Source organism: Nycticebus coucang, chromosome 21 (genome assembly GCF_027406575.1).
Source record: "Nycticebus coucang isolate mNycCou1 chromosome 21, mNycCou1.pri, whole genome shotgun sequence".
Lineage (NCBI taxonomy): Eukaryota > Metazoa > Chordata > Mammalia > Primates > Lorisidae > Nycticebus > Nycticebus coucang.
Genome location: NC_069800.1, coordinates 3977982 through 4004561, shown reverse-complemented (window position 1 = coordinate 4004561; position 26580 = coordinate 3977982). Strand labels below are relative to the sequence as shown.

The window sequence follows — 26580 nt, the reverse complement described above, 5'->3', positions numbered from 1 at the left end:
TCTTCTGCGGTATAAAATTCTTGGAAATAATAAAATAAGTTCTTAATTGTAATTACAATTACTGATAATTAAATGTATATTCTTTTAAATCATAATTCTAATAACTATATTAGAAGTTCACCTTAGGGAAATCTCCATTTATTTAACAAATTGAATTTGGAATTTTAAATATCTGTATTATAATTAATATTGTTATGAACATTTTTACACAAGTCTGAATTTTCAAATTATACGCCTTTAACATATTCTTCAATATAGAATTCTTGGGTTAAAGTAATCTTATGACAATGGCTTTGATCAATATTTTGAAATGGTTCTCAGGAATGTTTATGCAAATTTATAACTCAACCAACAGAGTTTTAATTGGCCTTTTTCAACCCAGAAGAAGTTTCTTAAGGAAATTACATAGTTTGTTTTCATAATGCAGGGAATGAAAAGGAAAATGGAAAGTGACTACTGATTCGCTTGTTCAACATCTCTCCTACACAGATAAAATTAATTTAAACTTTTGTGTTGAAAACATATATTATTCTTCATTGTTTAATTAAATATTAGACCTTGTCTTTCCCCAAAAGGAGTTTCAGAATTGTTTATAATATATACCAGCATCAACAAGTACCTTGAAATTATCACTCAAAACAGAAACACAGAACACGTGGGTAGCAAATATAAAAATAGCAGTCTGCAATTATGTGTTGTGTGAGAGACATCGGAATGAGTTCTCTTACACTGCCAGTCACTTTCAGGAATGCTTGTGCTGTTTTGTGGGGATGAACATTTCCCTCCAGTGAATTCATAAACTTATTTATAAATGGTAAATTTTGGTTAGTTTACACTCCATGATCTGTCTCAGTTTGGGAGTAATTATGACTATGTAAAAAAGTAATTTTCAACTTATACATTTGAAAATTTTCAATATCCTTTTCAAGAGTAACTAAACTAACAGAAACTTACCAATTAGGAGAATGTTCTTTCACATCTACCTTTCATGTGTACATGTCTTTTGGGAGAAAATGAAGTGAGATATTCAAAACCTTAGAACTAGAAAAAACAAATATTCAAGAAAACAGACATTTTATTAGATAATCAATGAATAGATGAAGAGGCAGGTCTCAAAATGAACTTTTCGCTAACAAAATGAATTTTAAGATAAGTATAATTAACTGCAGATTCACACTAAAAGAAATGGAAGAGATGAGAAAAAATGATTCTATAGCATTTGAACAAATTAAGGAAAAGTTAACAAGAGAAATAGAGCAACATTGAAAAGAAGTTGTGATAAAAGAAGAATTGGAACACAGACTGAGAGCCCAAAATGTGGAGTTGGGGACCCTTAGAAATAATCTGGAGGTAAATTAATCTTTGGTTAACATCACATTTATTATTTTACTTCATCATTATTAGTTGTGATGTCTCTTTGATTCAATGCTTATTATTTAGTTATAAAACAAACCAAAATCTTGCCTTAAAAATTAATTATGATATTTATAGCTAAAGTTGTTTATTATAAATCTTGGCATCCAAGTAGTATCTTATTTCAATACAAAGAATTTTTGAAAATAATATACCATAATATATACTTAATGATGATTTATTAGGTGTTTTGTTCCTAGTAAAATAGTTCAGTGATTTTTCCCCTATTCACATTTATTACAACTTCAAACATTATGAAGAGGAAAGAAACAAAATGTATTGTAATCTAAAGTAATCTCATGATTTTCTAAGAAGACCTCTGCAAATTTTATCTTATTTGTCATTTGTGTTTTGAAATATAAGGCTTATTTTGCATTTATCTATTTATTCCAGAGAGGTAACTGTGATTTGGTAGATGAGCCTCATGGGTTAGGATCAGAAGACTGAGGAAAATCCTACGAGGGGCTTATACGTTTAATCTCTCCTTTTCAGAATTGTGATCAGTAACTGAGTTAATTGATATATAGAGAAATGCTTTGCACAATGCCTAGATTTGTCATTTATCAATAGATATAATTGTTATAACTTAGGATAAAAATGTTAGAAGAGTAGAATATCTATAGAATGCTCTCAGAAAAAAAACTTAAAGAACATTGGCAAATTTTGCCTGTTCTAGTGTACGCAGAGCTGAGGCTCCTACTATGGAGGGGGATATAGGTTAGACACCAGAGTGTGCACCCAACTTTCTAGTGTGTCACAGTTATTAGAGTTTTGTGCATTTGGATTTGTTGTAATTCAAAGAAAGCCTTTTCCAATTTGGAGATTCATAAAAATTCTTTACTGATTTCTTTTTTGCTTTCACAGATTCATTGCATTCATGTAAATTTTTGAACTTTCAAGAATTTATGCTCTATAAGGTTTGAGGTTTGGATCCAGCTTCTTTGCCCAGTTAGCTGCTTTTTACAACCCTTTCATTTCATAAATGTGCATGTTATTATTTACTTTCTGGGGAAATCATGATATATTATTTTATTGAGTGATAGCTAAAAGTTTCCTTTCTTTTACTTAGAATTGTCAAAGGCGTGAACATGAAAGAGATCTCCTGAACAAAGAAATTGTCAGACTAAGATTGAAAGTAGAAAGAATGAAAATGAACAATGAGGAGATAGACAAGAAACACTTGCAGGACTTGGAAATCATCAAAGACAAGACTGATGATCTTCAAAATGTTGTAAAGCTCAGTGAAGAAAGGTTAATGAAAGTAACAGCCCAGTATAGTGGCCAGCTCAACATACTACGAGACGAGAATAAAGTGCTACAAGCCAAACTGAAGGAAGTGAAAGAAAACCAGGAAAAACTAGAAGCAGAACTTGAATCCCACCGTCTCAGACTGGCAGATGCTAACAGTGAGCGTCACCAAAGTCAGGTCTCCCAAACAGACCTTGCCTTCATTGTCCAGAGAACAAAAGAAGAATGGTCTGGTACACTGGAATATATGAACTCTCGTGCTGAAACCCTTTTCCAACAACTTTGTGATGCAGAAGAGAAATTCAGTTGCCTGCAAGCTGAGTTTTGTCACATGGAAGATGCTCTTCGAGAGAAGAGTTTTGCTCTAGAAGGTGCACAGAGAGACCTGATGGAAACACAGTTTGAAAAGCAGAACGTTCAACTGAAGTATCAAAGTGAACAAAGAACAGTGAGTATGTACATTGTAAAGCAGGAGTCTTTAGAGCAGAGACTGTCCGGACTGCAGTGTAAAACTATGTCACTTCAACAACAGCTGGATGATGTTCACAAGGATTCTGCAGATAAAGAGAAGGCAAAACACACCAGAGACAGCCCGTGTGCTGCAGTGGTGAAGGCTCTTGAAGTAGGGCATGAAAGGTACAGTCTGCTTTTGGAAGAGGAAAACAAGAAGTTGCTTGATGAATGCAATCACTTAAAAGAAAGGCAGTACCAATATAAAAAAGAGAAAGTGAAAAGAGAAGTAAGTATCAAGAAATAAACATTTTTCAAACTTCCAAAAAGAAAAGTGAAGTGGTATTTGTAGTGACTAAGCATCGTATCTGGTTGAATGTGAGAATATCTAGATCTATATTTGTGATATCAGCCTAGAAACATACCTTGTTTCCAGCAAATAAAAGTTAGTACTGAGAGATGTTTTACTTTGAGTAAAGACAGTGTGTCACAACATTTTAAGAGTTTAAGTTATAAATTGTTAATAGACATAGAGTAAAAATGCTGAAATCATAATTTTAGTGTCTTTATGTTGCCTCATTTTAAGACAGAGCCGAAGCAGAAAAAAGTGAGTAGGAAGCTGAGTAGGGGTAGGACTTGCAGGAGTTGTGATTAGGGAGGGAGGTGGAGGCCAGTTTACTTAGGGCCTGCAGGAGCCATTGGAATTTTACTTTTATTCTAAAATAGGGATTATTGGGAGAGTTTGAGCAGAGGATTGAATTTGTGAGAAACTTTGAGGTTGATCTGAGCTTCTAATCAAAAAGAAAGAAACCATTTTACAGGGTAGAATTTGCCACCACTATCCCATCCACATGCATATGAATCTTGTTATGCATTTCACATTCCTTTTAAGCCTTCAGTTGGTTCTTATGCATTTCACATTCATGAGGGGAGGAATGAATAGAGGACTGAATCTGTTGTCTCAGCAGTAGAATACTGACTTGGGGGGGAGGTAGCACTTTCCTTAGTGTCCTTAGCCAAATTTAGTGGTCAACAGGAATGTGTACACAGGAGGAAAAGAAGGTGAGTCAATGCAATGTATGTGATGATAATCTTCAAGTTATATATGTTAAAGTTAAATATTATTAACACATCCTAATAATAAAGTGTTTATAATATCTGCAACAAAAATATCTTACCAGGCAGTTTTGAGACAACTTCGCCAAGAACTGTGTGATACCATGCAAAAACTATCCAGATCGGAGACGTTACTAGAAACTACATCACGTTGTCACATTCATTTAGAAGATGAGACCCAACATTCAATGAGAAAAATAAGTCAGATGACAAACCAAGTATGTACGAAATTAACATGCCACCAGTTAATCTAGAGCTGATCCAATAACATAAAGTGTTTTAGAATACTAGCTGCAGGTGACAGTTTTCTTTTTATATTTTCATTATGAGTAGTTTTGTACCATTTTATTATCTTTATCATGTATTTATTTCTTAAATTCTGACTTTCATTCTTCCACTTTTCCTTAAAATTACATAGAAAAATACCATATTTTCTTATAATATATACCCTTAGGAAAGTCGAGGATTATGCATCATTTTTCACAGAAGTTGTGAGACATTTTTCCTATTAAGCAGTAGTTTTCAGTGATTTCTCTATTGCCATTGTGAGGCAAGCCAGATTAAATCAGGGTAATGTCTAATGAAATGTTCCAGAACATATCTTCAATTTTGTGAATGGATACAAAATCTGTGTATACTTATTTTATGGATTTCAGGTTAACTCATAGAGAAAGGCCTTTATATTCTTGTCTAAAATGAAAATGCTGCTCGGGAGGCTGAGGCAAGATGATCGCTTAAGTCCAGAAGTTGGAGGTTGCTGTGAGCTGTGTGAGGCCACGGCACTCTACAGAGGGCCATAAAGTGAGACTCTGTCTCTAAAAAAAATAAATAAAATAAATAAATAAAATTAAAATGTTTTAGGTTAATTTATAAACTCTTTGCAAAGTTAATTGCCTTCATTTTCATTTCACTTTAATTACATTGTAAAAGCACAGAAATATTCAGGTCTTGGATAGGAGGTACATCCAAAATAAAGAATTAAGAAAATTACCCAGATCCTGCCATTGGATTTTTAAAAGCAAATGTATTGAGGTCTCATTCACATACCATGCAGTTCACCACTTAATGTCTCTTAGTATATTCACAGGGTTGTGGCACCATCATCACAATCAATTTCAGAACATTTGCATCGATGCGAAAAGAAACCCCACATCTTATAACCATAACCTCCACCCTCATCTTATCCCTCCACTTTCCCCAGGCCTGGGCAACCACCATCTACCTTTATCTCCATAGATTTGCTTATCTAGACAGTTCATTTTTGGAGTGGTGGGGTGGGGGTGAGGGAGACTTTATCAATCAAATTTTATTTTATTTTTTTTTCAAGGGGCATATTATACATCCTCACAATGTGCACAATAGGTGAGATCTTGCCTCGTGCCCTCCCTCATTCTGCCAAACGTTCCCCATCCCGCTTCACTCTACCCACAAACTGGACTATAAGAGTGTTTTATTGTTCTTATGAGCATGTAATTGTTTATATATTGATTTCATATAGGTATGGAGGTATGGATTTCATATTGGATATTTATTTTTCTATTCTTATGGTACTTTACTAAAAAGAATGTATTTCAATTCCATCCAGGCAAATGTAAAAGATGTAAAGTCTCCATCTTTCTAATGGCTGAATAATATTCCATGGTATACATATACCACAGTTTGTTGATCCGTTCATAGGTTGATGGACACTTAGGTTGCTCCCATGACTGGGCAATTATGAATTGAGCCACAGTAAACACTCTAGTGCAAATGTCTTTGTGGTAAAATGATTTTTGTTATTCTTGATAGATACCTAGTAATGGGATTGCAGGGTCAAATGGTAGGTCTACTTTTAGATTTTTGAGGATCCTCCATACTTCTCTCCAAAAAGGCTGTATTATTTTGCAATCCCACAGCATGGTAGAAGCGTCCCTTCTCTCCATATCCACAATAGCATCTGTAGTTCTGGGATTGCTGGGGTTAGGTGATATCTTAGAGTGGTTTTGATTTGCATTTCTCTGGTGATTAAAGACAATGAGCATTTTTTCAAGTGTTTGATGGACATTCGTCTGTCGTCTTCAGAGAAGTTTCTGTTCAAATCTCTTGCCCACTTATAGAGAGGGTTGTTTATACTTTCTTATGGTTCAATTTGAGTTCTGTGTACGTTCTAGTTGTCAGGCCTTTGTCATATTCATAACGTGCAAAAACTTTCTCCCATTTGAAGGCTGTCTGTTGGTTTCATTTGCGGTAGCCTTAGGTGTGCAAAAGCTTTTAAGCTCGATCAAGTCCCAGGTATTGATTTTTGGTGTTGCTGCAATTGCTAAGAGGGTCTATCTCACAAAGTTTTTTCCCAGGCCAATGTATTCAAGTGTTTTCCCCCACTCTTTCCTAGAATTTTTATTGTTTTGTGTCTTATAATTAAATCTTTCATCAACGAAGAATCAATTTTTTGTCAATGGTGAGAGGTGCAGGTCCAGTTTCAGTCTTCTACATGTGGATAACCAGTTCTTCCAGCACCATTTGTTAAATAAGGATCTTTTTCCTCATTGCATGCTCTTTGTAGGCTTTTCAAAGATTAAATGGCGATATGTGGCTGGGTTCATCTCTAAACTCTCTATCCAATTTCATAGATCTACATCTTTATTTTTGTGCCAGTACCATGCTGTTTTGTAGACAGTTCTTATAAATGGAGCCATATACTACTTAGTCCTTTGTGACTGGATTCTTTCACAAAGCGTGTTTTCAGGATGAATCCATGTTGTAGTATGGATCAATACTTCATTTCTTTTCATGGTCTGGTACTATTCTATTGTGTGGTCCTACTGGTGATCGATTCTTCACTTGCTGGACCTTTAGGTTTGTTTCTACTTTTTGCCACCAATGCATCATAGTCCCATGAACATTAATTTAAATGATATCAAGCGGACATGTTTTTATTTCCCTGCCATTGACTATCATCCTTAGTTAGTTAGCAGATTTGACCATCTCTCTGCCTTGCTCATGCTGTGCTTCCCGCTTTTTTAACTTCTGATCATCTAACCTCATTCAGACCTGAGCACAATTTTTCCTTTTTCATGAAACTTTCTCTGAGTGTTCTGACTTTCGTTGACTTTATTCTTTAGTACTTGTTATCTAATCTGTGCAGAATAAGTTAGTCCTTCATTTTGCATTGCTTTTTAAAATTTTTTTATTATTAAATCATAGCTGTGTACATTTGTGCAATCAAGGAGTACAATGTGCTGGTTTCATATACAATCTGAAATATTCTCATCAAACTATTCAACGTAGCCTTCATCGCATTTTCATGCTTATTGTATGTAGACATTTGTATTCTACCTTTAGTAAGTTTCGCCTGTACCCATTCTAAGATGCACTGTGATGTGGCCCCACCCCTTACCCTCCGTCCACCGTAACCTCCCTTCTCCCTTCCCTTCCCTTGGTCCTTTCCCCATATTCTTGAGCTATAGTTAGGTTATAGCCTTCATATGAAAGCTATAAATTAGCTTTATAGTAGGGATGAGTACATTGGATACTTTTTCTTCCATTCTTGAGATACTTTGCTAAGAAGAATATGTTCCAGCTCCATCCATGTAAACATGAAAGAGGAAAAGTCTCCATCTTTCTTTAAGGCTGCATAATGTTCCATGTTATACATGTACCACAATTTGCTAGTCCATTCGTGGGTTGATGGGCACTTGGGCTTCTTCCATGACTTAGCAATTATGAATTGGGCTGCAATAAACATCCTGGTACAGATGTCTTTGTTATATTGTCATTTTTGGTCTTCTGGGTATATACCTAGTAAAGGAATTATAGGATCGAATGGCAGGTCTATTTTTAGATCTCTAAGTATTCTCCAAACTTCCTTCCAAAAGGAACGTATTAGTGTGCATTCCCACCAGCAGTGTAGAAGTGTGCTCTTTTCTCCACATCCATGCGAAGATCTCTGGTTTGGGGATTTTGTTATGTGGGCTACTCTTACTCGGGTTAGGTGATATCTCAAAGTAGTTTTGATTGGCATTTCTCTGATGATTAAGAATGATGAGCTTTTCTTCATGTGTCTGTAGTCCGTGTGTCTGTCTTCTTTAGAGAAGTTTCTCTTCAAGTTCTTTGCCCACCCTGTGACTGGATCACTTGTTCTTTTCTTGCTAATACGTTTGAGTTCTCTGTGGATTCTGGTTATTAAACCTTTATCGGAGGTATAACCTGCAAATATTTTCTCCCATTCTGAGGGCTTTTATTTTTTCATGAGGAGTCATTTTGTTCAATTATAAATTTGCCCAAGGTGAGAATAATATCTAAGTTGTATATAAAACGAGCACATTGTACCCCATAATTGCATTAATGTACACAGCTATGATTTAATAGCAAAAGTTGATACGCCTATAAGTTATCCTTATATAAATTGAAAATGTTTTAGATTAACATTTGTTAGAATATAATTAAATACTTTATACCATACTGATAATTGATATAATAAAATTTTATTCTAAATATATTTTAAGCAATAAAATATAAAATTGGAACTTTTTTATTAAAAAACAGAAAAAAACTCTTTCTTGCTATTACTAATTTTCTCTATTTGGGATATATATTTCAGTGACTTTTTCCAAGTTATTTTATAATTAATAGATGGTATTTAACAGAATTTAGTGAAAAGTATTTTGTAAATATGTCTAGCTGTGATTTATCCATTGTAATATCTTCCTAATGAAGTTTGTAATTGGGGAATTAAGGAAATTATATGGAAAGAAGGTGAAGGGGAGTCTCAGGGAAACTTGCCCTTTTCCCCTAGGTTGATTTGCTGAAAAGATCAACTCACAGTTAGAGTAGATTAATAAGAGAAAGGTTTATTTCCAAATACCATGCACATGGGGGGTATGAATGATTGCCCAATGTTTCAGTGATAGTCAGTGGCTTTTAAAGATGCCTTTTAGAAGGGAGGGGGGAGAGAAACTGTAAAATATATGTGTAGCAAGTGGTTGCGAGGGATGATGTGTAGATGGAGGGAAACAGACTGAGTTGCAGTTTAACCTGAGAGACAGGTCTCAGTGCTTCAAAGGACATTAGGGCCAGGCCTATGTGATAAGGACTCCAGCAGCCCCTTTTCTGATTCTAAATCAAGTTATTCAGGTTTTATAGAGGAGAGACTAGTGCATTCTAATCAAAAATGGCCTTTTCATTGAAAATATTCTCTATACCAAGGAATCATATTTTGATTTCCTTATTTCCTTCAAAGATATACATCTGGAAGGTACTCTATGTCTTTGCTTATCTCCTCATGTAATCTTATTTAATATTGATAAAGTTTGAAATATTTCCTGTAGTTCTTTCTTATTGTTCATTGCTGTTTCAACAGTAGCAAGAAAATGTTTTTCTGTTTTTTGTTTGTTTCTTTGTTTGTTTTAATGAGTTAGGGCCAAACCAGTCTGCTTCTTTCCTGCTAGTACTAATTTAATTTCCAAGGAAAGTGTTCAACCAAATAAATAAGTGAATGTAGATGCAACCAGCAGGAAAAAAATATATTCATGTCATTGTCACTATAGAAAAAAAAATTAAATTAGTATTCCTTCATTACAAAGTCAGAATTGGGACTTGTAGATTGATAATTGCCTTTCCAACTGAAAAGCTCTGGCCTTTCTGATCTACCACAGCACATGACCTTAACTTGATCATCAGAGTGCTTGCTAGTGCAGCCCATCATATCCAGTTGCTGGGAATGAAGTGATCAAGGCACCTTGATTTATCAATGGAGTCCAGTGTTTTCAGGTTGAGGCTATTGCCTGGGGTCATGTAAGTTCCATACAACTCACTCCAGAAGATGCTCTGTGCACTGCAGTGCATGGTCATGCATCCCACTGATTGCGACGGAGACAAGTAAGCTATGAATTCTTATGAGTGGACGAAAACACTGGTGGCTACTGGAGTTGGTGACTGTTATCTACAGAATTTGGGACTGTTGTGGGCGTCATGCTCTGCATTTATTGCCCATTTCAGTAGTGTGGAGATCAGTTGAGTGCAGCTGTCGGGGACCATTTTCATTGGCATGTCACCTGCCTAAACTATAAAATTAGAACATAAAATACAACAAGATGTTAATAGTAAATATTATATGCCACTCACCATGTGCCTCACGTTTTTCTACGTGCATTACGTGTATTCCCCAGTTCAGTCTTCCCAACATCCACATGAGGAAATCAGTGCTATTCTGTCCATGTTGTAGATGAAGAAACCAAGTTGCTAATTTGCTAAAGGTCACACAGCTACTACTGGTGGAGCCAGTACTCAAACCCAGATCTTTTGGCCTCTGTAAAGGTCCACCTCTCAAACTATTCCATGAGACATCTGGTTGTCATCTGAAGCATACACACCACTGAGATGTGAGAGAAAAAGGAAAACCTGGTCCCCTTGCTCTGTGGGAAGCTGAAGGGTGCTGTTCCCCTGTGTAGCAGTGCACAAAGTTCTAGCCTTTTCTCTATTTTCCCTGTAAATTGGCTCAGAGACTACAATGTGTCTATGAATATGGACAGTTAGCATTTACCAACTTGTGCCTGTCTACTTGCTCATGTTCACAAAAAGAAAAAAATAAAATAAACATCTGGTCACGATGGTTAGTAAAACATGGCTTTGACGTGACTGGGTAGGTTAAGTGGTAATTTTAACATCATGGCCTCTCCTTTGTCATGTTTAATTGCAAAATTTAATAGTCATCCTCACAGTTTAAGGCGACGCATTTAAATTAAATTCTCTTCTAGTGAAAACTTAAGCCTTGCGACTTAACTTTGGGGTTGACATTCTCTGTTGTACTTTTCTTCCCATTTATTTTTAAAAGTCCTTTTCCTTCTCCTAAAAGGAAAGATGATGGTAAGTGTTAGATGCTGAAAGTATATAAGTTGCCTTGTTACAATAAAATTAAATGTGAATAAAATAAAATAATAAAAGTTGATGTTGTGATCTTAGAATACAAAATATATATGCTTATCATAATGTAATCTTCTCTTTCCCCATTTTATCAATTTTATAAATTTGAGTATTTATCTCATAGAATATAGTTTGTAAAATTAAGAATAATGTATTTATTGAGTATTTAATAGTATTTATGTAATACAATATAATTTGTAAAATTAATAATAATACAATATAATTTGTAAAAGCAAGAATAATGTTGTGTTTTCATCTTATAACAGGAGTAGATAACCTTCTCTGTGAAGGGCCAAATAGTATATTTTAGGTTTTATGATCCAGAAGATTCCTGTTGCAACAGCTCCACTGTGCAGTGATGGCAGAAAAGTATCTATAAATAATATGCAGAATGAAGGGGTGTGTCAGGGTTCCAATGAAATGTAGCTACAAAAATCTCTTCAGGTGATGAGCAGATTTGTACTAGATCATTATTATTTTTAACGCAAATAGTGTGTTAGTCTAAAAACCTTGTTTTCTATATGATACATTTTTTAGCTGTCCATCCAGTGAGGGAAATGTGGGTCATTTCCAAGTGTAAACATTTTTCTAATCTTTGTTTTAGTTTCAAGAAGTAGAGGATCAACTCAAAGAGGAAGGACACCGTGCTGAGAAGATGCTAGACCAATGGAAAAAGTATGCTTTCAAGCAGCAAAAAAGAAAAATAAAAAGACTTGAGTATTATAAAGAAAATAAGTGTTACAGTTTGAGACTAGTGCTAGTTTTAATAGTAACTATATCTGTGTGAATCTTAGGAAAATTTTCAGCTTTAAGCTGTTTTGAAATGCATATTTTTTTTTTTACTTTGTTTCTAAATTTTGCACATTGTGCATGGACATTGCTAGAAAAATGATATAGTTGCTTAATCATCTACTTTTCAAATATGTAAGGATTCACATAAACATACCTTCAAGTGTTTGTTCAAAACTTGCATGATATTTAAAAAAATTATCTGACATTAATTATTTTAAAAATTATATTTTAGGATCAAAATGGCAAATTCCAAATTAAAACTTACTGTCAAAGACCAAGCCGAAAAACTCAACCAGTATGAGAAAGACTTGTCAAGTGCAAGTTTCGTAAGTTAATCTCTTATTTTAGTTCTGTGGCAGAATAGGCTGAGTGTATCTTACTCAAAATGCTTTGGACTAGAAATGTTTTGGATTGTGGAATATTTGTACATGCATATTGAAATATCTTGGGAAGGGAATTCAAGTCTAAACACAAATTTATTTCTAATATATACACCATATTCACACATGCTGAAGATAATTTTATGTAATGTTCTATGATTTTGTGCATGAAGCAAAGATGTTTTCACTGCAACATGGCACATGAAGTTAGATGTCAAATTTTCCATTTGGAATGTCATTTTGACCCTAACAGTGATTAGGATTTGGGGGCATTTTGGATTTTAGGTTCTAATATTAAGACGCTCAACCTGTAGTACAGATGCTCACTGACTTTCAATGGGGTTATATCCCAATAAACCCATCCTCACTTAGCCTAGCCTACCTGGAACATGTTCAGAGCACTTACATTAGCCTTCAGTTGAAAAAATCATCTAATATAAGTCTGTCTATAATAAAGCATTGTATGTCCCTCATACCATATTGCTAGCCTGGGAAGGATCATGAATCAAAATTCAGCATACATTGAAATTGGGGTGTTTCATATCATTTTAAAGTCAAAAAAATTTAGGTGGCCATCATCATTATGTCAAACTTGCAATGGCTTCACATCATTATGGAGTCAAACCAATAGGAAGTTGGAGGATCCCAAGTCAGGGACAACCTGTGTATAAGAATATGGTAGACAATATGAAAAACGTCTCTGATAAAAATATCTATCCCCTTCATAGTGATAGTACTTATTGCAAGTAGTGCCTGTCCCCTTGACTTTACAAAAGAAATTGACTTAATTCCTAAAATTAATGATTTGGGTAGTAAGATTTTAATAAAAACATTGTCATAGCCCAAGAATAATATTTTTATGTATACCACATTTCATTTATCCATTAATTCATTGGTGGACATTTTGTTTTTCCAAGTGTAAATTATTTTTAATCTTTTGTTTTAGGTGCAGAAATCTCTGGAAGATCAGTTAGCAGAGACTATAAAATGTAAAAGGATGATGGAAGACCGCATGCAAAGGTACAGTTAAAAGCAGTACACAAAATAACTTGAGTATTCATAAAGCAAATAGCAGGGTAATATGAGATTGTATCTGTTCAGATAATAAGTATGTTTGTGTGAAGCCAAGGAAAGTTTCAACTTTAAGCTATTTTGAAATGCATGCCTTTGTATATTTTCTCAAAATTTTATACATTTTCCAAAATTACACCTAGAAAAATACCTTTGCCAAATCATCTGCTTTGTTAATCTTTGAGAAATTCTCTAATTATGCCTTTAGATATTTTTTCACAAGCTTTATGGCATTTTAAAAATTTATCTGTGATAAGAATTATTTTATAATATGTATTTTAGCCTTGAAAAAGAAAATTCAAAAATGAAAATAAACTTTGGAAAGGCACTGGACTGCATTGAGAAATATGTGTCATCTTCAAGTTCAGTAAGTCAATCTCTTACTTTCTATCATACTTAAAAGGAACTTTTTTTCTCTACTAGTACAGGCTGTACATTCTGTACCCCAAATGCCCAGAAGTATTTCAGATTTTAGAATATTTATATATACACAATAAAATATCTTGAGGATGGGATCCAAGTCTAAACACAATATTCATTAATGCTTCATGAACAACTTATGCACAAAGCCTGAATGTAACTTGATATAATATTTTTAAGTACTAAATTTTGCATGAAACAAAGATGTGTGTTTTCAATGAAACCTGTCACATGAATTCAGATGTGGAATTTTTCACTTGTGCTGTCATCTTTATATGTAAGATGAATAAGCATTTTGAAGCATTTTGGATTTCAGGTTTGGAGATTTCAGGATAGATGCTCGTCCAGGAGCACAGGGAAGGGCCTAGTCAGTGCCTGCAGGTGGTGCTGAGAGGTAAAGCAAACTAAGACTCAAAGATATGGCCTTGATGGCCCTCTTTTTTAATTGGAAGTGTAGGATTGTAAAAGATTTTAGTTTAAAAAAGTGATGAAAAATAGATCTCTGGATAAGACTGTGTATTAAGGAATATTAATACACAGTCATGCCATGGAATCCCAGCACTATATGAGGCCAAAGTAAAAAGGCCAAGGCAAAAAGATCACCTGAAGCCTAGGCCTATCTCTACAAAAACTATAAACACATTAACCCATCATGGTGATATGAAACTGTAGTCCTAGCTCCTTGGAGGCCCAGTCAGGTGAATCACTTGAGCCCAGGAATTAGAGATTTCATCAAGCTGTGTGGTAGCACTGTACTTGATCTTGGGTGAGAAAGTTATACCTAGTCTCAAAAAAAAAGCAGGGGGAGAAACAGGATGATAGAAAAGCTGTAAGAGGTGATTCATGCCTGTAATCTAAGCACTGTAGGAGGCTTGAAACCAGGAGCTGTAGACAAGCCTAGGTAATGTGAGAACAAAAAGAAAGAAAGAGAGAGAATAAAGAAAGAGAAGAAAGAAATGAAGAAAGAAAGGAAGGAAGGTAGGAAGGACGGAAGGAAGGAAGGGAGGGAGGGAGGGGAAAGAGAGAAAAGGAAGAAAAGAAAAGAAAAGAAAAGAAAAAAGAGAGAGAGAGGAGAGAGAGAGAAAGGAAGGAAGAAAGGAGGGAGGGAGGGAAGGAAGGAAAGAAGAAAGGAAGGAAGGAGGGAAGGAGGAAAGGAAGGAAGGGAGGGAGAAAGGAAGGGAGGACCTGCAGGTGGTGCTGAGAGGTAAAGCAAACTAAGACTGAAAGATATGGCCTTGATGACCCTCTTTTTTAATTGAGGAAGGAAGGAAGGGAGGGAGGGAGAGAGGGAGTAAGGAAGGAAAAGGAAAGAAAGAAAGAAAAAATAATTATCCAGGTGTGGGTTTGGTGATGCTTCCCTATAGTCCCAGCTATTCAAGAGACTGCAGTGAGAAAATAACATGAGCCCTCATATTAGAGGTTGCAATGAGCTATGATCATGGCATTGTACTGAGAGTCAGAGCAAGATCCTGGCTCAAATAAAAGAAAGTTTAAAACAGAAATAAATAAAATTTAAAATAGAAAGTAAAAATAAAAATAAATGAAAAGCTGCAAGAAACAGGGAAAAGGCATGTTTATTATAGAGAAGTCTTAAACTTTGTGGGGGTTTATTTTGTTTTGTTTTTGAGTTTGTTAGGGAAAGTCCCTATTATAATTGTTTCTCACTCTGGGGAGATGTGCCCTATGTCCTTACATGTGCCCATTAGGTGGGACCACACTGATCCCATCCCTTTTCCCCCTTTTTCCTCCCCCCTTAGCTCAACTGGAGTTAAATTGACTTTTTGTTTTGTGGGGGCATGTATTAGTTGGTCTACCAGCTTCATATTACTGTTGAATCCGTTGGATACTTGCTTTTCCATTCTTGTGATACTTTACTAAAAAGAATGTTTTCTAACTATCCAGATGTAAATTCTCCATCTTTTTATGGCTAAGTAGTATTTCATAGTATACATATACCACAGTTTGTTAATCCATTCATGAGTTGGTGGGCACTAGAGTAGTTTCCACATCTTGGTGATTGTAAACTGAGCAGCAATAATCAAATGCAGATGTCTTTATGATAAGGTGCTATTTTTTTCTTCTGGGTAGATGCCTAGTAGTGGCATTGTGGGATCAAATGGGAGGTATAATTTGAGTTCTTTGAGGACTCTCCCTACTTATTTCCAAAGAGACTCTATTAGTTTGCAATCTCAACAACAGTGTAAAGATTTGCACAAGCATCTCCACATTTGCACAAGCATCTCATTTGGGACCCTGTGATGTAAGCTATTCTGAGTGGGGTTAAGTGATATCTAAAAATGATTTTGATTGTATTTCTGTGATGATTAAGACCATTTTTTTCATGTTTGTTAGCCATTCGTCTTCTTCATAGGTTGTGTTCATGACTCTTGCCCAGTGATAGATGGGATTGTTTGTTCTTTTTATGTTGATTAATCTGAATTCCCTGTGGATTCTAATTATCAACCCTTTGTCAGATTAATAACCTGCAAATATCTTTTCCCATTCCAAAGGTTCTTTATTTGCTTTAGTTTTTTTTTATTTTTATTAAATCATAGCTATGTACATTAGTATGATCATGGGGCACCATACACTTGGTTCATAGACCGTTTGACACATTTTCATTACACTAGTTAACATAGCTTTCATGGCATTCTCTTAGTTATTTGGCTAAGACCTTTACATTCCACTTTTACTAGGATTCACATATTCCCTTGAAGATTACTCAACCTGTTCCAAAAGGTAGAAAAAGAAGGAAGAATACCCAACACGTTCTATGAAGCAAACATCACCCTGATCCCCAAACCAGGAAAAGACCCAACAAGAAAAGAAAATTGTAGACCAATATCACTAATGAATATAGATGCAAAAATATTCAGTAAGATTCTAACAAACAGAATCCAGCAACATATCAAACAAATCATACATCATGACCAAGTCGGTTTTATCCCAGGGTCTCAAGACTGGTTCAATATACGTAAATCTATAAATGTAATTCAGCACATAAACAAATTAAAAAACAAAGACCATATGATTCTCTCAATCGATGCAGAAAAAGCTTTTGATAACATCCAACATCCCTTCATGATCAGAACACTTAAGAAAATTGGTGTAGAAGGGACATTTCTTAAACTGATAGAGGCCATATACAACAAACCCACAGCCAATATCATATTGAATGGAGTTAAATTGGAATCATTTCCACTCAGATCTGGAACCAGACAAGGCTGCCCATTGTCTCCATTGCTCTTTAACATTGTAATGGAACTAGGCTCAGTGCCTGTGGCTCAAGCGGCTAAGGTGCCAGCCACATACACCTGAGCTGGCAGGTTCAAATCCAAAGCGGAGGCCCACCAAACAACAATGACAACTACAACCAAAAAATAGCCAGGTGTTGTGGCCAGCGCCTGTGGTCCCAGCTACTTGGGAGGCAGAGGCAGGAGAATCGCTTAAACCCAGGAGTTGGAGGTTGCTGTGAGCTGTGATGCCACTACACTCTACCCAGGGCGACAGCTTAAGACTCCATCTCAAAAAAAAAAAAAAAAAAAAAACATTGTAATGGAAGTTTTAGCCACCACAATTAGGGAAGAAAAGGCGATCAAGGGTATCCACATAGGGTCAGAAGAGATCAAACTTTCACTCTTCGCAGATGATATGATTGTATATCTGGAAAATACTAGAGACTCTAATACAAAACTCTTAGAGGTAATCAAGGAATACAGCAGCGTCTCATGTTACAAAATTGACATTCATAAATCAGTAGCCTTTATATATAACTACAATCGTCAAGTTGAAAAAACAATTAAGGACTCTATTCCATTCACAGTAGTGCCAAAGAAGATGAAATACTTTGGAGTTTATCTAACAAAGGACGTGAAAGATCTATATAAAGAGAATTATGAAACTCTAAGAAAAGAGATAGCTGAGAATGTTAACAAATGGAAAAATATACCATGCCATGGCTGGGAAGAATCAACATTGTTAAAATGTCCATACTACCCAAAGCAATATATAATTTCAACGCAATCCCCATTAAAGCTCCACTGTCATACTTTAAAGATCTTGAAAAAACAATACTTCGTTTTATATGGAATCAGAAAAAACCTCGAATAGCCAAGACATTACTCAGAAATAAAAACAAAGCAGGAGGAATCACTCTACCAGACCTCAGACTATACTACAAATCAATAGTGATCAAAACAGCATGCTGGGCAGTGCCTATGGCTCAAGGGGATAGGGCGCTGGTCCCATATGCCAGAGGTGGTGGGTTCAAACCCAGTCCTGGCCAAAAACCACAAAAACAAACAAACAAACAACAACAAAAAAAAAAAAAAAACAGCATGGTACTGGCACAAAAACAGAGAAGTAGACGTCTGGAACAGAATGGAAAATCAAGAGATGAATCCAGCTAATTACCGTTATTTAATCTTTGACAAGCCAATTAAAAACATTCAATGGGGAAAAGATCCCCTATTTAACAAATGGTGCTGGGTGAACTGGCTGACAACCTGTAGAAGACTGAAACTGGACCCACACCTCTTGCCATTAACCAATATAGCCTCTCACTGGATTAAAGATTTAAATCTAAGACATGAAACTATAAAAATACTAGAAGAGAGTGCAAGGAAAAACCCTTGAAGAAATTGGGTTGGGCGAGTTTTTCATGAGAAGGATCCCCCAGGCAATTGAAGCTGCTTCAAAAATACACTATTGGGACTTGATCAAACTAAAAAGCTTCTGCACAGCCAAGAACACAGGAAATAAAGCAAGCAAACAGCCCTCAGAATGGGAAAAGATATTTGCAGGTTATGTCTCCGACATAGATTTAATAACCAGAATCCACAGAGAACTCAAACGCATTAGCAAGAGAAGAACAAGGGATCCCATCACAGGCTGGGCAAAGGACTTGAAGAGAAACTTCTCTGAAGAAGACAGGCACACGGCCTTCAGACATATGAAAAAATGCTCATCATCTTTAATCATCAGATAAATGCAAATCAAAACTACTTTGAGATATCATCTAACTCCAGTGAGACTAGCCTACATCACAAAATCCCAAAACCAGAGATGTTGGCATGGATGTGTAGAAAAGGGAACAGTTTTGCACTGCTGGTGGGAATGCAAATTAATACATTCCTTTTGGAAAGAGATATGGAGAACACTTGGAGATCTAAAAATAGATCTGCCATTCAATCCTGTAATTCCTCTACTGGGCATATACCCAGAAGACCAAAAATCACATCACAACAAAGATATTTGTATTAGAGTATTTATTGCAGCCCTATTCATAATTGCTAAGTCATGGAAAAAGCCCAAGTGCCCATTGATCCACGAATGGATTAATAAATTGTGGTATATGTACACCATGGAATATTATGCAGCCTTAAAAAAAAGATGGAGACTTTACCTCTTTCATGTTTACATGGATGGAGCTGGAACATATTCTTCTTAGTAAAGTGTCTCAAGAATGGAAGAAAAAGTACCCAATGTACTCACCCTTATTATGAAACTAATGTAGGACCTTCACATGAAAGCTATAACCCAGTTACAACGTAAGAATAGGGAGAAGGGGGAAAGAGGAGGGAGGGCGGGGAAAGGGAGCAGGGAGGGAGATGGAGGGAGGGGGATTAATGGCATCTTGCTTTAGTTTTTGTGTCCTTAACTGTGCAGAATTTCCAGCTTAATTAAGTCCCATTTGTTTAATTTTGGTATTGTCGTGGATTGCCAACAGAGTCTTCATAAAATCTTTCCCCAGGTCTACATCATCAAGTTTTCCCCTACACTTTCTTCTAGGACTTTTATCATTTCATGTCTTAGATTTAAAATTTTATCCATCTTGAATTCAATTTTTGTAAATTGACGAAAAGTGCAGGTCCACTTTCAGTTTTTATGTGAATTATCCAGTTCTCCCAGTACCATTTATTGAATAGTGATTATTTGTTTGGTTTATCAAAGATCAGATAGCAATAAGAAGCTGGTTTCATCTCTAGGTTTTCTATTCTGTTTTATATGTCTGTATTTCTATTTTTGTGCCTGTACCATGCTGTTCTGATAACTGTGGACTTACAATATAATGTAAAGTCTGGTAGAGTGATACTTCTGGATTTGTTTTTATTATTAATAATTTCCTTGGCTTTATGGGTTTTTTTATTGTTTCCATACAACATGCAGAACTCTTTCTTCCATTTCTTCAAAGTATGATGTTGGTATTTTAATGGTAATTACATCGAATCCATACATTACTTTGGGTTTTATAAACATTGTAACAATGCAAATCTTCCCAGTCGTGTACATGACATATTCTTCCATATATTCATGTCTCCTGCTATTTCTTTTCTTAGGGTTTCATTATTCTCTTTGTAAAGATCTTTCATGTCCTTGGTTAAGTATATTCCCAGGTATTTCACTTTCTTTGAAGCTGCTCTGAAGGGTATTGTGTCCCTGTTTGCCTCTCATCTTAATTGTTATTTGCATGCACAAAGGCTCCTGATTTGAGCACATTGATTTTATACTCCACACCATTACTGTATATCTTGATCACTCCCAGGAGTCGTGTAGTTGAATCAGTTGGGTTCTCTAAGTATAAAATGATAACATTGGCAAAGAGTGAAAGTTTGACCTCCTCGGCCATCATTTGTATCCACTTAATGTCCTTCTCTTTCCTGATTGCATTAGTTAAAACTTCCAGAGCTATGTGGAATACCAGTGGTGATGGTGGACATCCTGTCTAGTTTCAGTTCTAAGTGGAAAACTTTATTCAGTGTGAAATTGGCTGTGAGTTTGTCCCAGAAGGCTTCAACCAATTAAGAAATGTGTCATCTCTGCCTATTTCCTTAAGTGTTCTTGTTAGAAAAAGATGCTGAATATTGGCAAATGCTTTTTCTGCATCTATTGAGAGGATTTTATGGTCTTTGTTTTGACTTCTATTGGTATGGTGAATTATGTTTATGGACTTGTGTAGGTTAAACTAGCTTCATCTTAGCATCACTGGGATGAAGCCAACTTGATTATGACATATAATTTTTTAAATGTATAGATAAAATCTATTTTCTAGGATTTTGTTGAGTATATTTCTGTCGATATTCATTAGTGAAATTGGTCTGTTGTTCTCTTTTTAGTGTGGTCTTTTCTTGGTATTGGAAACAGGGTGATATTTTCTTCATAGAACATGCTAGGGAAGGTTTCTTTCTTCTCAGTGTTTTGGAATTCATTCTGCATGGTAGGTATAAGCTCTTCATTGAAGATTTGATCAAATTCTCCTGAAGCCATGTGGTTTAGGGATTTTCTTTTTGTTGTTGGAAGCTTTTTTATTGTTATTTAAATTTCAGTACTTGATATTTGTCTGTTCTAGAGCTCTATTTCTCCCTGGTTAAGTCTAGGGACACAGTGTGATTCCAGGTATTGGTCCATTTCGTCCACATTGTCAAATTTCTGGGCATAGAGTTGCTTGTAGTAGACAGAGATAATCTCTTGTATCTCTGTGGTATCTGTAGTTATTTCCCCTTTTTTTGTTTCTGATTGAGGTTTTAGAGATTTTAATGCTATCTTTCTATTTAATCTGGCCAAAGGTTTATTGATTTTATTTATCTTTTCAAAGAACTAACTTTCCATTTTATTGATTTTCTGAATGATTCTTTTGTTTGCAACTTCATTTATTTCTAATTTAATTTTGGTTATTTCTTTTCTTCTGCTAGGTTTGCAATTGGATTACTCTTCCTTCTCCATTTCTTTGAGATGATTCATTAGGCTGTTGATGTGCTCTCTTTCTATATTTCATATGTTGGTATCTAACGTAATAAATTTCCTCTTATGACATATTTTTCAGTATCCCACAGGTTTTGGGAATCTGTGGCTTCATTGTCATGCTGTTCATGAAATCTAATAATTTCCTTCTTTTATCCTCCTTGATTCAACTGTCGTGTAGCATAAAGTTTGTAGTTTCCAGGACTTTGTGTGTGGATGAAGGTTTTTGTTGCAATCGATTTCTATCTTTATTCCCTGGTGGACTGAAAAGATGCAAAGTATTATTTCAAATTTTCAAAAAAAATTGTTGAGGTTTGATTTGTGTCTGTGGGCTGGAGTATGATCCATGGGCTGATAGAAGAACATATTCTCATTGGCTTTGGGGTTGTGTGTTCTGTGTATGTCTATTAAGCGTACTGATCTAGGGTAGCATTCAAGTTCCTTGTTTCTATGTGTAGTTTCTGTTTAGTGGCTCTGTCCAGTTCTCTTGGAGGAATGTTAAAGTCCCTAGCTACTGTGGTGTTGTAGAATATTATATTGTTCAGACAATTAGTGTTTGCTTCATAAATCTGGGACCATATAAGTTGGGTGTTATATACTTTTAGAATTGAAATGTCCTCTTGTTCTATTGTTCCCTTGACCAGTATATAGTGACCCTCTTTGTTATTACTTACTTTTTTGCTTTAAAAACAATTGTCTCTGAAAATAAACTTGCAACCCCTCCTTTTCTGATTTCCTTTTGTTTTTTAATATTTTAAATATGTTTTCCTTCATTAAATCATAACTGTGTACCTTAATGCATTTATGGGGTATAATGTGGTGATTGTACATGTTGAAGGATAAAACAAGACTCAGGATGAAGGACTGGAAAACAATAATTCAGGAAAATGGTAATCATCTCCTCGCTTACTTAACTGCTGGTTCACCCTGAGTCTTCTTTTGTCCTTCAACATTAGGTGTGTTTCTAGAGACAGCATATAGATGGATTGTGCTTTTTTATCCAGTCACCCAGTCTGTGCCTTGTCAGTGGGGAATCCAAGCCATTCATTGAGAGAATTGTTAAGTATTGTGGAGTTCTATTCACCTTATTTTGTGAAGGTCCATTGCTTAATTTTATTTTTTGCACCAATGTGGAAGCTATGTTTTGTTCTTCAGTTTCTGGGTGTCTACTTTTCTTGGAGGTCCATTGTGATGGTCAGTATGGAGAATGGGTCTGAGTATTTCTGCAGAGCTGGACGTGTAGTGGCAGATTTCATCAATGTTTGCATGTCAATAAAAGATTTGATTTCTCTGTCAAATTTAAAACCTAGTATACAGAATCCTGGGCTGAAAATTGTTGTATTCAAGAAAGTTAAATGTCAATGACCACCTTCTTCTGGATTACAAAGTTTCAGCTGAAAGGTCCACTGTCACCCTAATGGATTGGCTCTTATAATTCAATTGGTGTTTACTCTTGGTTGCGTGCAGAATTTTCTCTTTAATTTTGACCTTGGACAGGTTCATTACAATGTGTGTGTTGAGATGAACCAGAGTTTGATATGCATCTAAGAGGGCTGTGTCAGAATCTTGGTGATGCTTGGGAAATTTTCATTTACAATATGCTCTAGAAGGGCTTCTATACCTTTGGGTTATTTTCCTTTCCCCTCAGGGATCACTTTAATTTGTGTATTTGCATGCTTCATGAATTTCCATAATTCTCTAAGCTCTGCTTTTACTCTTTTCTGCCTCTTTAAATGCCTGAGTTAGCTCAAGAGACATATCCCCTAGCTCTGAGATTCTTCTTTCTCCATGGTCTAATCTGTTATTTGTACTTTCTACTGCATCTTTAACTTCCCTGGGTGACTCCTTTATTTCTTTAAGGTCTGGTACCTCTTTCCTATCTTTTATTCACTTCTTAAGTCAATTTTTGGATATCCCTTCAGTAATTATCCACTTTCCCTTCAATTCCCTTCATCACTTTTGCCATGCATACTCTAAATTCCCTTGGTGTTATTTCCATAATTTCTTTCTAGGTGGGATCCTCTATGGTAGCTGCCTCATGGTCCCTTGAGTTTAGGGTTGATCTGTTTTGGTTTTTCGTGTTGCCAGATTTTTTTTCTTGTTGGTTTTTCCTCATATGTGCTTTCTTCTTTATCCATATCCTTCCCCTACTTTTTCCTCTCACATCCTCCTTCTTAAATGTTCTTGTCTCTGTGCTTGAGTATTGGAGTGGCCTTTTGGTACAGGGACAAAAGGAAGAAAAGAAAAATGAACGAGAAGGGAGAAAAGAAACAGAAAATAAGGGTGAAAGAAAAAGAAAAGAAAGGACAGGAAGAGAAATACGGGAGTAATAGAGGTGTTCAACAGGGTGCATTGACCCATACATTCAATTTCAGGACTCTGAGGGGCCAAGGAAGTTGGGTTCTCCACAGTCAAGAGCTCCTTATCAGCCTGACCAAAAGCAAGACCTTGCCTCCACCATATACAAAAGGAAAACATCTTTGTGTCACTGGGGGGACCTACTAATACTGTCCTTTGGAAGTCTAAAGTGAGAAGGACACCCAAGCCCAGGTTTTAAGGCCTCCTTGAGCCATGCCAATGCCATGGACCCCCAGCCTATGCCCCAGAGCAAGGCTCTGTCCCATAAATAAAATACAGAATGAAAGAGAACAAAGCAGATGAGAATAAAATAAAGAAAATAAATAAAATTATAAACTTTGGGGGGAAAAGGAGGGATATAGGGATACCTTAGTTATCATTTGAAAAATTTATGAAGGAAAGATGAGAAAAATCTAGAAAAAGGAAGGAAAGAAAAAATAGAAAAGTAAGTTTAAAAAGTAAAGAAATGCTAACACAAAATGGAATCCTTATTATACAAGAAATTAAAAATGAAAAAATAAAACACGAGGAAAGAAAAACTTAAAAAAATTAGAAGGAAAAAATTTTAAATATACATACAAATAGCAATATATTACCTGGACTTCAGGTGGCACTCTGGGGGTTGGAGATGCAAAACAAACATGCTGATTCTGCTATATAAGATGGATGTGGGAAGCCACTGTCTAGTTGCTGAGGAAACCCGCTTCCTTCTTTCTGACTTATTATCCCTCAGTCAGGGCATGGTGGTTTCATTAACATTCAGTCATAGCAGGGTGGGGGCCTGAAGCTTTTACCAGACTTTTTAGGATATACACCTCAACTTTCTAAACAGTGCCCCTTGGCCACAAAGCGGCTTTTCTGGGATGTGAGAACCATCCACCTCACCCCAAGGATGGCTACCCAGCTCATCAGGTGCACCACAGCCAGTCACGTGCTGGGACCCTGCAGGCTGTTTCTTCCCAGTGGCCCTCCCACAGTGACAGCCCTCTGATGGCAGCCAACCTAATCAAAGTTACACCCTGCCTGGTAGTTCAATCCCTGCCACTGGGCACCATTCAAGTTCACTCTCTCACGCAGGCTCTCCCAAGGCAGCTGTGGTGAGCACCCAAGTCCAAAAAATCTGCAGGACAGTACTTCCCTGTCTTTACCCCTCTGCCAGAGGGTCGGCCAGCCTCTGCAAGCAGGCACCTGCTTTCCATGCTGGTCCTACACTGCTCCTGACCTCCTTGTGAATGTGTAGGTGATTATATACTGATTTCATACTAGTATTGAATACACTGGATACTTTTTTCCCCCATTTTTGAGATACTTTACTAAGAAGAATAACCTAATTTGCATAATGCAATGAGACATTTCTAAACTATTAAGAAAAGCGTATGAATGCCATACCACATCAAATAAGTAAGCGAGGAGATGGTTCTGTTATTCATTTAAATGTAAGCATTCCATGTTGTCTATCAAATCACGTTTTACTTCATAAATGCATTAGGGTACACAGTTATTATTTGATAAATAAAACAAAAGGAAAATCATTTGATTATTAAGAGAAGTTAACATAGATCCACAGGAAAGAAAAAGCTGTGATTTAGAAATTAGACCACACTCTTGAATTGTTCTTAAGATACACTATTTAACATTTTTAAAATTCAAATTGATTCTAATATTCTTTGAATGATCATATTACATGAGTTCCAACATAATGATTCCTTTTGTATAAGTATATTTAATATTGAATTATATTACCAGCTTACTTTTTTTGTTGTTTTTATTTTTGAGACAGAGTCTCACTCAATAGGGTAGCTCACAGCAACCTCAGACTCTTGGGCTTAAGCAATTCTCTTGCTTTAGCTTCCCAAGTAGCTGGGACTACAGGCACCCACCACAATGCCCAGCTATTTTTTTTGTGTGTGTGTTATAGTTGTCCTTGTTTGGCAGGCCTGGGCTGGGTTCAAACTCACCAGCCCCAATGTATGTGGCCAGCACCCTAGCTGCTGAGCTATAGGTGCTTTGCCAACTTAGTTGATCTTGATGATGAACATTTGCAATGTATGCTTTCTCCCCATGTTTAAACTTACTCAGGGCATCACTGACTCAACACATTAAAAAATAAATATACAATAACTATTCATATTATAGTTCTTTAAAATGTATCCTTTCAATTTGTTTTAGACTGGAGCATCATCTCAAGGAAAATTAGAGCATATTGTTTCAGCAGGAGCTCAGATGAAATCCTGTATTGCTTTTCTGGAATCTGAAATCTCCGTAACAGAAACTTCTCGAGAAGAAATCAATGAAACCACATTTCGGAAATACAAGCAACTCTATCTAAAAGAATTGAAAATTAGAAAATTGTCATACAAAAAACTAAGAGAGTAGGTCAAAACACAAAATCATAGAAAATAAATTAAGTTCATTAATTTTCCTCAAAGCATAATTTTTTAGGGAGGGAAGCTCATGAAATTATTTGGAAATAAAAACAGGTCTTAGTTAACTTAATTTTGAAATATTCATCCAGAGCAGTTTGTTTTTCTCCCTTTTTACGATTTTATATGAAATTTTTTCATATGAATTATTATGTAGTGAACCTGATCTCTTATTCCTTCAGCTAGATATTTTTGTAGCTTTATAATTTAGACAGTGATATTGTTATAAATTTCTTGCCACCATTCCACTAGGTAAAAATATTAATGAG

General features: G+C 35.8%; 2 protein-coding genes across 2 annotated transcripts in view; both read left to right on the top strand.

Moving 5' to 3' along the window:
* LOC128574126 (ankyrin repeat domain-containing protein 26-like) overlaps nucleotides 1–2655 on the top strand; it is a 67730-nt gene extending 65075 nt beyond the window's left edge. Inside the window, exon 10 of the mRNA XM_053574808.1 lies at nucleotides 2483–2655. Coding sequence (XP_053430783.1) covers nucleotides 2483–2519 — 37 coding nt within the window. The 3' untranslated portion in view covers nucleotides 2520–2655. The remainder of the gene's footprint in view (nucleotides 1–2482) is intronic.
* Nucleotides 2564–26264, top strand: LOC128574186 (ankyrin repeat domain-containing protein 26-like). Its single transcript, XM_053574842.1, has 7 exons — nucleotides 2564–3400; nucleotides 4293–4445; nucleotides 11732–11802; nucleotides 12152–12245; nucleotides 13246–13319; nucleotides 13653–13737; nucleotides 26058–26264. Exons 1-7 carry the CDS (start codon nucleotides 2564–2566, stop codon nucleotides 26262–26264), a joined length of 1521 nt encoding a protein of 506 aa, XP_053430817.1.
* Nucleotides 26265–26580: the final 316 nt, after the last annotated feature.

What these genes read in the sequence shown, in the direction of transcription:
- LOC128574186 (XM_053574842.1), top strand. Translation starts at nt 2,564, where the DNA reads ATGAACAATGAGGAGATAGACAAGAAACACTTGCAGGACTTGGAAATC. An exon ending in ATGCTAGACCAATGGAAAAA is followed by an intron (nt 11,803 to 12,151) that starts GTATGCTTTCAA and finishes ATTATATTTTAG; the next exon opens with GATCAAAATGGCAAATTCCA. An exon ending in ACTTGTCAAGTGCAAGTTTC is followed by an intron (nt 12,246 to 13,245) that starts GTAAGTTAATCT and finishes CTTTTGTTTTAG; the next exon opens with GTGCAGAAATCTCTGGAAGA.